Genomic DNA, 15,626 nt, shown 5'->3' on the forward strand with positions numbered 1-15,626 from the left:
TTCCGTTTTGGTTTGAATGAATGATGAATGATTTGCTTCTGGATTTCGGATTTGGGTTTGATGGAGGATTTTGGTTTCGGGTTGATGATGATGTTATTACGGTGATGATGAAATTATTTGCATTTTTTTGACTTCTTTGTTGATTTGATTTTGATTTTGGAAAGAGAATTTTGTTCTTGTTGTTGTTGTTCTGCGGCGCTGATGATTCTTCTTCCTCTAGGGAACAGTGTAATAAATGCAGTATTTGTACTGTGTCAGGGATTAGGGTTTGCTGATGAAATTTTCCCATTTGGACAAAATTGCCCTTTTGGGCCTGGACCAGGATAAAAACAAAGATATTTGGACCTCTTTTTTTTAAAAAAAATTGGCAAAAACGCCACAAGGGAAAAATACACAACTAAAATTAAAATAATAATATATATAATAATAATAATAATAATAATAAAAACGAAAATAAATGAAAAATAAAGAAATAACAAAAATAATAATAATAAGAAAATAAAATGAAACCAAATAAATGAGGTATTTTAAAATGCCTCTCTGCCGAAATTTCGTCAGAAACGAACAAAGAAAAACCCGTCTGAAAAAATATATATAAAAAAAACAGTCGGTCAAAAAATGGGGTATGACAACCTGACTATGGGATTTCGGTTGCAGCCGGACACGTGATAGAACAAAAGGAGACCGATGCAACATTTGAATATGTGAAGCTCGGTAAGGTCGATACAAAATTGTCTGTTAGCACAAAATATGACTTCTTTGTAGGGGTTCAATGACAAAAGGAAGAAGAAAAGTTCAAAATCAACGGAGGCATCACTGTTTGATTGAGGAAGAAAGTGGCTGGATGTGAATGTTTTGCCGGCTACAGTGGCTAGAAAATACGGAAGGAAAAAGGTGTTATGAAGAATACACTCTCCTTCGATGAAACAAGAGAACATTTATATAGACACTTCTATCTAGTCCACTTTGACACAATGATTATTGTTACTATTTCAATTTTCAACTTTGTCGTTATAGAATCGTATCGTATAAACAAATGTTTAGAAAAAACTCTTTCACTTTATAATAATGGATTACATTTAACCCGATTGTTTGATGTAGTATGCAGGACTTGAATACAAGTGGGACGAATTTTAAATTCCTTTAGGTTGTCTTTTGAAATACCTTAAAGTATCCATGGAGATTAAGTTGTATGCACCTTCGGATTTAATGGCAAAATTGAGGTGATTGTGGACCTAATGCTCAAGATTAATTTATCGTATATTGTGCAAGTCAGACACTCTTGATTTTGAACCTTGCCACTACTATTTTATTCAGAACAGTTGGTTTCTAACTAGATTTTATTGTTTAACGTAGTATGCAGGACATGAGTACAACTTTCGAAAAAAATAGATTTCTTTAGCATATGTTTTGAAATATCTCAAAGTACCTGACGACACAAAGATAACTGTACCTGTGGACTTATTGGGAAAACTAATTTACAATTATGGTGGAAGATCAATCAGCTTGTCAGGAGAAATTAAAGCAGGAAACAAATTTGAAGGTGATGTAATTGTGGGTGTCGGGTGGCCGATTAAACTCGGAGGGCACCTCAAATGGGAAGTGAAGCGTCATGGCATTGATGTAGGGGGACATGGCCTGACTATGGGATTTCGGTTGCAGCCGGACACGGGATAGAACAAAAGGAGACCGATGCAACATTTGAATATGTGAAGCTCGGTAAGGTCGATACAAAATTGTCTGTTAGCACAAAATATGACTTCTTTGTAGGGGTTCAAAGACAAAAGAAAGATGAAAAGTTCAAAATCAAGGGAGGCATCACTGTTGGATTGAGGAAGAAAGTGGCTGGATGTGAATGTTTTTTCGGCTACAGTGGCTAGAAAATACGAAGGGAAAGAGGTTTTATGAAGGATACACACTCCTTCGATGAAACAAGAGAACATTTATATAAACAATTCTATCTAGTCCACTTGGGCACAATGATTATTGTTACTATTTCAATTTTCAACTTTGTCATTATAATTTTCTACTTGTTCTGTTTTTAAATTTATATATAGAGTGAAATTAGTTAATTATGTTGAAAATAGAGTTTATTAAGAAAAGAAATTAGTCAATTATGTTGAAAAATGACTAGATAACTATAACTAAATATGTACACTTATGAGTTACTTCAAGTGACATCATACACCTAACTTATTTGCGGTTCAAATATTGCGACATGATTCCTTTCAAATAAATTGGATAAACAATAGGTATGAAGTGTTGTTACTATTTCAATTTTCAACTTTGTCATTATAATTTTCTACTTGTTCTGTTTTTAAATTTATATATAGAGTGAAATTAGTTAATTATGTTGAAAATAGAGTTTATTAAGAAAAGAAATTAGTCAATTATGTTGAAAAATGACTAGATAACTATAACTAAATATGTACACGAGTTACTTCAAGTGACATCATACACCTAACTTATTTGCAGTTCAAATATTGCGACATGATTCTTTTCAAATAAATTGGATAACAGATGTCTACGATCTTGTGTTATGTGAACATAATTTGAAATCTTATATTGATCAACCATAATTCGCCGTAAAAAAATACGAGTCCGAAGAACTTTTATTAGCTCCTATTGAAAATTCACTTTGTTAGATGATTCTCATTTAAAACTATTTGTTATACAGAGAAATACAACAATTTCAGGTTTTCTTAGAATTCTTCAAAAAAATAATCTCCATCTCCCTATAGGTTTTTAGTCCTGTGACCAATGGATTATTAATTTATGGCTACTTATTTATGTTTTCTAAACAATCACATGTTTTGAAATTGTGTTTTTAGGCGGTATAATTTCATCTAAAATCACACATTTAGATGACACAAACTTCAGATTCATAAATTCATAGTCATGTTGGAGAAAACTTCTCCCTGTTTAATCATGTTAGCTTTTTTTTAATGAATAAAATTAATATGTTAATTGACTATGTGTAAGTTGACTATGTCTAATAACAAATGTTATTAGTATAAGTAATTTTATTATGATTTTAATTATACTCATGCCCCAGCCTAAAATCATTATATTAGTAGTAATATTAAGAGTTTTGCTTTTCACACCCCGACTTACATGCGCGTCCCCTGATATCTCAAATTTACTCATCTCGTTACTTAGAAAGCGAGTGTGTAAATTAAATAGCAAAATTTTTGGAAAAAAAAGTTCGCTTTCTATATAGCAAACTACAAACTGACCAGTTCGCATTCTAGGAGTAGGATGCGAACCTTATAAAAATCAATTTTTTTGTCCTCTTCACCATTCTCTCATCTCACATGAAATAACTTTGAATGAAACACAGTTCGCAAGTAAAAGTGTGAACCATTCATTGACCTAATTTTCTATTTTCTGACAAACTTATCAACTATTGTAGCCTTGATACATGTATATTGCAAGTATAAATGTAAACTTGGTCATATCAAATAAAGTAACAATTTCGTTTAGCTATGTTTACGGTGTGTGTGATTGGTCGATAATGTCACAACTGCTCCAGTGGCAAATTAAAATATGATATAAGATAGTGGACATTTTTATAAGATAGTTAAAGTGTAAACTGAGTTTGCACTTTAAATAGTGATATGTGTTTCAATTCACACTCTACAAGCGAGTAACAATATTTTATACTCAAACTCAACGTATACGCTTCCCATGATTAAAATAAAAAGAAATAAAGAGTTCTTTTTCTAGATAGTAAATTGCAAACTGAATGCGAACTACTTTTTTCATGATTTTTTTCATCTAGCGGGCGCAGACGTTGAGTCTGAGTTAAAAATATTGTCACTCGCTACTTAGAGTACGAAAAGTGTTCGCATCCTAAAAAGCGAGAGAGTTAGTTTGATCATTTCAGGAGATGGCTGAAGAATTTTAGGGGGTGCGAAAAGCAAATTCCTAATATTAATAGACATGTATATTTTTTTTTCTCTCCCACGAAGAGGTAAATAAATACCACTACAAACCATATATACAGAAAGATTGTGGATTTGAATACGGGCAAACACATCCAATTTAGCAATATTGATATTATTAGTTGGGCTAAGATTTATAGAAAGTCATCTGTTCTTCTATATATGAATAGACTATTAAATTTTTATGTTACTTTTTTCCTCTCCAATTTTTATGCTTTATTTAAGTTCTTTTATTTATAATTTTATCTTTATTTATCAAATTAAATAATTGTATCTAATCATAATTTTAAATTTGAATCAAATTAAATTTTATTGTTTTTATTAATTAAAGTGACACTAATGACAGTGGCGGATCCAGAAATGTTTGCTGATGGGGGCTAAAAAATAAAGTGTATATACATAATATATTTTTGTCCTTATAAAATAAAGTGTATATGTATGCAGGGACTGAGGTTCGAACTCTGGTACTCTTACTATTTCACTTTAAAAAGTAAAATTCTAGCCATTATGCTACTTGACAAAAAATAGTAATCTTCTAAGCTTAGTTTACTTATTTTTTATCATATTTTTAGTCTTGGAAAATTATCATGCATTCAATTTTGATCACTACTGTTAAATTAAAGTGTATTTTTGAATGATTTTTTCGCAGGTATATTTATAACATCATAAAAAGGCACTCCATAAAAAACGAGTTCAAAATTTGATTTTTAGGTCATGAGCTTCGTTACTTTTATCTTAAACTTTTGCCGTTTAAAAAATTCATATTTAATTCATCTAATGGTAAAAAATTCTAAATTTTAGTAAATGAACTTTATATGATATTTTAAACATGTCTGCAAAAATCATTCAAAAGTTTAAGATTTTAATGATAATTAAATTGCAATTATTTTTTACAAGATATAGTATATGAAAAATGCATTTTACAAATGGGGGCTTACAAAAAAATATACTACTAATATTATAGGAATTATGATTTTTTTTTTTGGGGGCTTGAGAGCCCCCAATAGCCAACACATGCATCTGCCACTAACTAATGATTACTCCCCCGATCTCAAATAGAAAGAGAATGTTTGCTTATATTTGAGACCGGAGGGAGTATTTTACAACCGTCCTCAAAGGAATTTTTAAATTGAGTACCTCTTAGATTACAAGTATAAACTCTTACCACTGAGTCATTACCTCAAGTCTAAATTAAATTATATTTAACCCTAATTTAAATTTTAGATCAAATGTAATTTAATCCTATATTAATTCAATCTTAAAAAATCAAATTTAAACTAATTAATCTTAATTTAATTTTGTATTTATAATATAGTTATTAAATTTAAAATGAACAAATAACTTATTTAATCTTATACATAAACACTTATCATGATAAGCTCTTGTACTATAAGTTATAAAAACTGTTTATCCAAACAGTACCTTAATGATAAAGTAAAGCCGGTTCATCTCATTTTTATTTCTACTTTTCATTAGTTTATTAATCATTCAATTCAAATATAATTTAATTGGTTGAAACAATTAACTTATGATTCGAAGGTAGTTACGACAAATAGTTTAAAAGAGAAAAAGGAAAACCAGAAAAATGAATGAACTAGTCTCATTTCATGAGAAAAACATAATTAGGCTCTACTCACTGTTAAAGTTCAGCGAGAAATACAGAAAAGAGTTTCAATAATATCAGAATAACATTGTTTGACATAATAAGGATTACAAGACAATTTATAATAATTTCTAATGGACTACTAGACTACTAACATATAAAGTCCAATACTTAATATCCTAATAATATTATTATTTAACACACACCACCACTTATATAATACAAGCATGTATGGATGACCCCCTAAGGCTCCAAGATACCCCAAAACTCATAACAATCCTTCTTCCATCCTATCTTTGAAGGCTCCAAAGATGAAAACCCCAAGAATAATTGCTTAAGGTCTTGGGGCCTAACCCCCCGTACAAACCTCATACCAAATAGATGTTTTCTTTTCCCCCCTCCCATGAATCTTTTATACCCCCCAATATATTTCAAATTTGCCCTTTCAGAAAAATTCGGTTCGCAGAAACCGAATTTTTTCTAGTGCAAATTCAGAGTAAATTTCGGTTTTTAGAAACCGAAATTTGTTTTCAAGGCAAAAAAAAACTTCGGTTTCTACGAACCGAAGTTTTTTCAAGGGCAAAAATGGAAATTCAGGGGGATAAAAGATTCACGGTGGGTGGGAAGAGAAAACATCTACCAAATATAGATCGGTAATGGCCAATTAGTGAATAATAACAAATCATAACAATCCCTCTTCCATCCTATCTTTGAAGGGCTACCCCCCACCCCCATCCACAAACCTCATACCAAATATAGATGAGTGAGCTAAAATGGAAAGATGTAATTCGGAGTTACCCTACGCTTGAATAAGTCGAGGATTTTAGGTAGCCTATGGCGCAACATTTGTCAAGAGAATGCTATAACTTTTGAAGGGAAGAAATTCTTCCATTTTCAAACTTAAAATCAATGACTCGTCCGTAAGGAGGGATCAATAGTGGGATGAACAAATGCCGACAATATCAAATATGTCGCGCAAATTTGAGTAACTTAAAAGAAAGGAATTATTATTAGAAGTTAAGAACTTAGAACACCTCAAGTAGGAAGAACGAGGTTAGGTTCTTTATTGGTGTTGTCGTTGATGGAGTTTTAGGCATTTTTTAATTTTTCGGAATGGTTTTATTTTGTGATTATTCTTAAATTTGAATAAAAAATTAGTCTTATACTATAAGTTTTACTTCACATTATTTTCCGAGCAATTCAATTTTTATTTTGTGAGTACACGTAATATATTTCACCTTAATATTTATTTATTTTTCATAAATTTTTTATATGCGAGCTAATTTTTAATCTTTTGTTTTTATAACGTGAATGAAATTTACTGATTTTTTTCTTTTGAAGATTCTTTTTAGAAAATATGTTAAAATTAGAAGAAATTAGGTAGTCTATATATATTAAATTGAAAGAAAGGTAAAATTTTAAAATGTGAAAACAAAAAATTACAGATATGTTTTTAATCTCAAGCAAATTTTAACTAACTTACGTCCAATTTTTTTTTTACACTAATTAATGTCATAATTTTGAATATACCATTTACTTAATTTAGTACAAGTAAAATGTTAAGATCTCTAATCTATAATAAATTCCATTTTGCATTGTCAAAAAGAAAATGTATTTCATTTATTTTTATATAAATTTAAGGAAATTTTTTATATTAATTAAAACCGTTAGTTCGAAGATGACTTGACTTATCACTTCACTCCTTAACCTATCTACTGCAGCCACAAAAGACAAAACCATTAGTATATCCCTTACAAAGAGTTAAACTAACTTCCTTAATCTATGTGTATTAAGTTAATTCTACCTACCAAGTATATATATGTGGCTAAGTATATTTTATAAAACATACAAAAATTAATAATTATTGGCTGTTATATATTATATTACATTACATCCTTAAGCAGCATCAGCATTAGATATTGAAGTACAATATTGTGGTAGATTGGCAGTGTATATGAATGACTACGTACACTCACACAATCTACACACTCATCCATGCATGGAACAAATACACTACCAACAATAACCTCAAATTCATCATACTAATTATTATTATTATTATTTATTATTAATATACTATCATAATAATAATACTCATATACTTAGAACTAATTAATAATTAACTCTCACTACCATATAATGTTAGGACTTATTAGGACTTATTACTACTCAAAATCCATTATTATTGTTTGATCCATTCCCAAGATGATGATCTTGATGGAAATGATGATGATGTTGATACCTTGACATAGAACTAGTGCTACTCTCACCAACATCAAGTTGTTCAGGTCTATATACCTCTTCTTGTTGTTCTTCATCTAACTCTTCTTTTGCAACTTTTTGCATTCCTCCCATAAATTCCAATGCTCTTTGTTCTTGTGATGCTAAAACATGTTGTTGTTGTGATTGTTGTGGTGGAACAACTGAAGGTAACTTTGAGAGTAATGCTTCAAGACTACTCATTGATGGTGTTACTTTCATTGGCATGTTATTGAAATGATCATATAATTGATCACTTTGTTGTTGTGGTGGATAACTTCCTTGGTAATTATGCCATTGTTCTGATGGAATATTACCATAGGGTTCTAGTTTGTAAGGGTATGCTGATGATGATGGGTGTGGTAGTAGTACTCCTGGTATGCTTTCAATGTAGCTGAACTTTTTTCTTAATAGAACCACATAGCTTAAGTCTTCAATCACCTTGAGTTCCATAGAAACACACAAAATATAAGTTGAGTGAGTATAATTTTCTAATGTGTTAAGAAAACGTCCGCGACTAGGACTAATTGATTTGCGACTATAACATAATTGATGTTGTGGTTGCAGAGACTGAAAATGATGCTGACGTGTTGACTTTAGTAATAATTTTGAGAAAATGGTGTAACCGAATGTAATCACATGTATTGGTGCTAGACACAAAATGAGTTGAGTGAGTATAATATATTGTGTAATGTTTTAAGAAAAGGTCCGCGACTAGGACTGATCTATCTATGACATCATGGTTTTTGACGTCTTCACAACTACAACATAATCACAACTCTGGTCCATTTATAACCTATGAAACACCGACACAAATATAAACACCAGATACGATACTGACACTCAGACATATTGTTGACATTATTAATACTTTTGAGAAAATTTTGTAACCGAATGTAATCACATGTGAATGTCTTGTTGTAAGACACAAACACATGTTAGAGACACCAGACATGTCTTCAATTTGAAGTCTTGGTACTCAGTGCTACATTTAACTGTGATTCTTTGCAATATCGCGTACATATCGTGTGTATGTGTGTGTGAGAGATAGAGAGAGGGGAAAGGGAGAAGAGAGAGAACCTTATGAACAGCTCCTAATTGAACAACACCTTCTCTAACAGCAATGAGGGCTATAGTCTACAAGATATATATAAATAAATTGAATCAAATAAAGAAATTAAGCACATACATATATAATTGAACATGTTTTGTCAAATACATACCTTTATACCAGACAAGAACTGAGCTTCCCAAGTCCTAGGGTGCTGTAAAAGAAATCATTCTCTTTCAACAAACTTTTAATATGAAATCATTAACTATAACATTATATTAATAATCAATCTTTTACTCACTGAATCAGCTGAATTATGCCATGCTGACAAGAAGTTAATTTCTTGATCATTAGGTTCTTTGTATATCCACTTGTGACTATGATCTGCAGCTACTTTTCCAATCAATCTGTTCCATAAAATCTAACTAATTAAGCCTATTTTCTTAAGAAATGTTGTTTTTCAAATTAGTGAATTAAGTACATAGATTAATTAGATATGTTAAAATGTTACATTACATAGTACATAACTACATACCCTTCACCATAGTTATAGATCTCATGTGACATCTTGAAGAAAAGTTCAGGTTGAAGACCTTGGTAAGGTTGAATTAATTCACAGTTACCATAAACTGATGATGAGTTAGGACAATCACTACTACCACCAGACTTTATTTCAGGTGCTGCTGCTGATGCTGCAAAATTGCAGAATCCATCTTCCCAAACTAATATCCTATGCATGCATATGATTATAACAATATAAAAATGTAATTAATTAATTAACTAATTTCCATTTTTGAAGTTATATTAACACTCATGAAAATTATTAAATCATTTACCAATTCCTTCTGTTTCCTCTTGATCTATCATATGCCCCTTGTCCTTCCCATCTATATTACAAAAACAAAAATATAAAGAAAAAATAAGCACTTATTTACTAATGAAAATGTTTATATGAAGTTTAGTATATAAAATTAATTAGTCTTTATATTATATGCAAGTATGTATATACTTCATCTGGTCTTAGATATTGTATCTGTTTATATTTAAGACCAGAAAAAAGTATATATGATATTTTTATGAAGTTAAACATATAAGATTAATTAGTCCTTATATGTATATGCTTCATCTAGTCTTAGATACAAACAAAAAAGTATCTGTACGTATTTGCTTATATTTAAGATCAGAGAAAGGATATGTGATGTTTTCTACATGAACATTTTGAACTAAAGAATTGATTAATGTGTTATCCTATGATCTTCAATTTCTTACTTGGGTGGAGGGTAGTTTCTAGGCAAGATCCTCCAAAAAACAGCATAAACCCATTGAGAATTTTCATGGATGCATAAACTTCTTAGAGTGTGTTGAAGAAGATGAGTAACAGCTAATGGAGTTAGATGTTCTTCCATATATAAAAAATAAAACCCTCACAAAAATAATATATATAACAATTATAGAAACTATAGCTTATAGCTCTTCTTTTTTCTCTTCTCTTGAAACCCTTTTAGCTATAGGTATCTTTAATAATAGTAGGAAACTGCAACATCCTATCTCCTCCTTTATATAAGCACACACCAACAAGGAAATCTCACATTTATATTTTATACCCCTCACACATTTTTATTTAGGTGGGTGGGGAAAAAGAAAAAGAGGTGAAATAAATGAATATCATATAGTTTTCTTAATTTTTTTTGTGGGGCCCACCACCTAAAAATAAGTCTCGTTTTTCAATTTTATAATTGAAAACAACCAAAACTCACCCAAATTCATGAATCATCTTCAATCAACAACAAAAAAGCCAAATGTAATATAATATTAAATTATTCGAGAACACTTAAATAAGATGACGTATGTGTCTTCTAACTTAACTAAAGTGTGGATTCGATCCCTAATTTTGACATGCATCACATTTTAAAATTCTTTGGAAACATTTGCCATCCATTTGAGTCTGATAAAACTTGGAAGATTAGTCTCTGCAGTTATGCACAGAGTATATCTTATTTATGCCAAAAAAAAATATTAAATTATTATACTATAGTATTAGTTTATTATGTGGCTTAAAGTTGAAACAAGAACATGATTTATATGAGTTACGTAGCTCCATGTCTTTGATTTGATTACACTCTTATCTTAATTCCTAGCTAGATCTATTATGCTCCTGCAGAAGCAGCATTTTATACTATATACTTATTTTTAATTTTGAATTCATTTTTTCCATACCGTTCTGTTTCCTGACACTCTTAAGGTATCAGCAAAGTACTCATGATTCCTAAACCACAACCATTTATTTCAATTCCACCACCAATAACATTTGTTAACATCTCGATTTCACGGCAGTTGTAGTTTCGTATTATTACTTAAATGAATTACAGTATTAGTAATGCAAACAATCCGGATAAAAATTCTCTGTTGTAGCAGATCACACGGTAACTCATTGTATTAAATATTAGCCATTGGTTTTTAAATCAATCCAAATTATAGACAGACAAAATTAACTATAAACCATCTGGGACGTCAATCAAAAATTGGATGGTCAGGATGAGTCGCAGTTACTCCATCAAATTCGATCCATTAACACTCCATGCATATATATATATATATTATCTTTCAGTTTACAATAGTATTCCTGAATTGCTACACTTCTCAACTCATTCGTTCTTTACCCTTATTATGTGTCTATGAGCCATATTCAACACGACCAATACATTTTAATTTACCATCTTGATTTGTGTCAATTTTTTTTTTACCATCTTGATCTTATTATAGGTAAATTTTTTTTTTCTTGGTTTATAAATTTTTAATTTTTTTTCTGATGACTGCTACCAGTGGAACTAGGTAATAGTGCCACTGCCAGAATAAATCCCTTAGTAAAAACGAAATATCAACATCAAATTACTGTTTCATACTATTGAATCACAGAAACTACTAGGAAGTAATAACTGACTTGTTAGTGTAACAAGGCACAAAATGCACTACTAATTAATATATATGACAAAAAATAATAACTATATATAGTGAGAGAGCACAATATTATTGTAGATACTGTACATTGTCAGACTTTAATAATCTTAATTTATATTTTACTCCAAAAGCTGATAGACTTCAATTATTCCTTAACCTTTGTTGCACTGCTAGTGAAGACTTTCTTTTTCTCCCTTATTTAGTTGTTTTTCTAATTTCATATTCTAATAGAGACTTTGTTTTATGGAGGATCAAGTCCCACATGGAATGAAATACTTAGTGGACTATTTAAGTGGTGTATTCTTTTCCAACCAATTTTAAGGAATGATTGTCCAAGTGTTTGTTGGTGCTTTAGAAAGTTGTGGTTGCGATTGCAATTTCGTTGCAGAGATCTCAAAATCTATTATGTTATGGCCGTTGGCGCTCTTAGGGGTTGCGGCTATAGTAGAGACTTATGCATTGTGGAGTGTTACACTTTTGTTTAATGCCAATATATATATAATGATGATGAAAAAAAGTATATGTAATATTGAATCCAAATTTTGAGATTAAATACAAGTGATACTACATCCACTAAACAAAAAAACAAAAAGAGTAATTCCACCGTCTATCTAGTAATACAATCGATGAAGGTTTACAATCTACTCATAAAATAAAATGGGAGCTCCGAGCTCCCATCATTTTAGCCAAGAATTATAGAGTGATTCATGGAGTGTATGTTAAATTTCACATTGAGTGCTCAATGGAGTATTTAACTTGCTTGGTTCTTCACCTTAATACCTAGGGTTCTTTAATACTCCATCATCATATGATTTTAAATTGAGGTGTGCAATGTAAAGGGTTTTTAATTAAGTCTCCACAACGAACAAATAAACTGTAATTTCAGCGGCACCGAACACATTTTTTTGCAATATAAAGATTTACAGCGTTACTGCAATTACGACCACAATCACAATTTAAAACCATACTCATCATATATATTTCCATTGTGCTATACTATTCTTACTCTTATCTTCCCACCTTGATGGAAACAAAGTTTCTTTCTACTATATTTTTTTATTAATTTTTCTTTAAAAGTAATATTAAAGGTTGAGAGAGAGAGAGAGAGAGAGAGTAATTATGAAGATGAAAGCAACACTTTTGTAGCTAAGTATTTGTTTTGCAAGAATTAATTACGAAGAACAAACAATAAATTAAAAGCACACATAAAATGACACCAGCTAGAGTTCAACAGGGTGTAACCATAACCTGGTGAATTTTTCCAAATGAAATAATGTGATGATGAAACACTGAAAATAAAGTTGAACAACAAAATCTATCTATATTCATGAAAATTTGAACTCTTCACTCTCAGAATAGTTGTTACCTTCTCTCCCTTTCTTTGCACCTGCAACATTATCACTTCTGTAACTTACATTATGACTAAAAGAAGAACTCATTACTTTCATTTCCTCACTCACTCACTCACTCACTCACTCACTCATCTGACACACCACAAAAGCTTGTCAGCTCATTATGATGTTTTTTCATTTCATCTCTTTGACCATTCATTTTTATTAACAACAAAGAATACAACAAAATTATGAAATGAAAATCATATATGAAACTCATATGAATATATATATATATATGATTTTTTTTTCATTCATATATATTTTTTTTTATTGAGGTATTATTTAGATTACCTAATAACATCATCATTTATTGCTTTCATTTCTTGAAAGTGACACATTGCTATCTACATGATTTCCCAAACGGATTCTTCCTGTGGTGTGTGTGTGAGTGAGTGTTAGTGTTGTGAGAGAGAAGAGAAAAAAGGGTTGGTGTCATCAAGGGTTAGTTAAATAAAATGTATAGTATCGTTTTAAACTGCGGTTGCGGTTAGAGTTATAAACGATTTCTTGCGGATTTAACCCTCCAATAGTAGGGCAGAGAGACTTGATAATTTGGATTATCTTTTTTATCTCAACCTTTCAGTATTAGAGGAAGTGGACTTGATAATCGAGAGTTTGACAGAGAACTAAAGAAAGTCTAGCAAAAAGATTGTTTTGGTCAAAATTTGAATTGAGATTCCAACCGATTCTTTTTAACCTAATAGTCATGGCAAAGTATCGCTTGAGTTACGCTGAAACCCTTATATTGCAACTAAATGTTGTCAATGTGATCAAAATTTCTATCGAAATATAGTTGTAGAAACTTCAAAATCCTTTATATTGCGGCTGTAATTGTGATTGCGGACCAAAATTTAAAAGCATGTTGTAGTGTGTGTACAATGTGTAATGCAAGATATGTACTATGGAAGGGAGAAGTTGGGGACAGTGTACAGATTACTCTGAAAAGAGTGAGGTAAGCAAAAGAAAAGTGGTGTTGGGGGCTACAAAACAATTGAATGAGGTTTGGATTTTATTGAAAGGTGGTGATGCCTTCTATTCTAGTGGACATAATATATTCATATTTTGTTCTTTTCAGATAAAGAAAAGAAATTAATAATAATGTTTTTGTAATTAATAAGTTTGGTTTTGGTATATATGAGGAAAATAAATCAAGAATGGCACAATAGTCTTTTGTTTGGTCAAGGAACAGGTGTTGATATTGAAAGTATGCCCCATCCCTTTCTTCAATTAAAGGAAGTGGAATCTCTGCCAATTCCCATCCTTCCCAATGTCTATGTCCCATTTCATTTATTCAAATACTATACTATATACGTACAGTTTCTTTTTTTTTTTAGTAGTTTTGTATTTATGTATAAAAGAAAAACATTTTGATAGTTTTGTATACATTTTTATGAAAAACATAATACATTAAGTGTGAAATATTCACCAATTTTATCGATGATTAACTATGTAAGAAAACTTGGATGATTACTTTTAATCTATGAAGCACGGACTCGGACACCACGACACCGCTAATGTAAAAAATATAGGACACCGACACCGCTACATATTTATAAAACATATAAATTGAGAATCAAAATATATACATGTAAATCTAATTTGAGCAAGTTATTTTTTAAAAAAAGTTTTAAAACAAGATATGATAGTATTTTACCTTTATTTATCCATCTACGATCGAAAAAACTAAAAATATCGTAATCAAAATGTAATGTCTTCAATCCCTAATTGATCAATATTGTTGTTTCTACACATCTTTAACTCTTGTAGATATGTCTAACATGTGTCTTAGGAGAGTATAAGCAAAGAAAAATAATTTTTTTTGGGACACTTGTCCGACACGTGTCATACGAGTGTCTTACAGATGTCGGACACCGATCAAAGGAGTGTCAAACTAAAGGAAAAATTGAATTTTTTCCTACACCGATATGAGCTATCCGGCACGTGTCGGACGAGTGTCATAAGAGTGTCGGACACCGACACGTGTCGGACACCGACACGTGTCGGACACCGCGACACACATAATCATAGAGGTGTCGGTGCTTCCTAGCTTTTAATGCAATTTCTATATAAAATTCAAATTATAGAAAAAAGACAATGAAATTTTCAAATAGTAAAATTCCTAAAGCGGCCTCCAACGAAAACAAAAGCCACCACCAATACGCCTACGCGCCAGACGGCCAAAAGGAGAGGAGAATAAGAGAACAAAAAAAGAAGATAGAGAGCAAGCCCACACCACACTAGTACCACCGAGCCCCAAGATCAACTCTAGACAAGATGGCACTCAAACCTTTATTTAGATTTCTTTTTTACGAAAAAAAACGAAATTCATTCATTCAAATCGGCAAATATATCAATCGAAATCATTACATATTTAAATTCGCTAAAAACTAAAAAGTTTGAATATATGAACAAGCTCA

At 30.8% G+C, this 15,626-nt stretch overlaps 1 protein-coding gene across 1 annotated transcript; it reads right to left on the bottom strand.

Moving 5' to 3' along the window:
* Positions 1–7,393: 7,393 nt before the first annotated feature.
* On the bottom strand, positions 7,394–10,478 carry LOC123906747 (protein RICE SALT SENSITIVE 3). Its single transcript, XM_045956724.1, has 7 exons — positions 10,127–10,478; positions 9,694–9,744; positions 9,393–9,587; positions 9,159–9,264; positions 9,030–9,071; positions 8,887–8,943; positions 7,394–8,247 (listed from the first exon to the last, which is right to left on the bottom strand). Exons 1-7 carry the CDS (start codon positions 10,261–10,263, stop codon positions 7,717–7,719), a joined length of 1,119 nt encoding a protein of 372 aa, XP_045812680.1. The 5' UTR covers positions 10,264–10,478; the 3' UTR covers positions 7,394–7,716.
* Between the last annotated feature and the right edge of the window lie 5,148 nt (positions 10,479–15,626).

The sequence above is a fragment of the Trifolium pratense genome, linkage group LG2, assembly GCF_020283565.1.
Source record: "Trifolium pratense cultivar HEN17-A07 linkage group LG2, ARS_RC_1.1, whole genome shotgun sequence".
In the NCBI taxonomy this organism is placed as follows: Eukaryota; Viridiplantae; Streptophyta; class Magnoliopsida; order Fabales; family Fabaceae; genus Trifolium; species Trifolium pratense.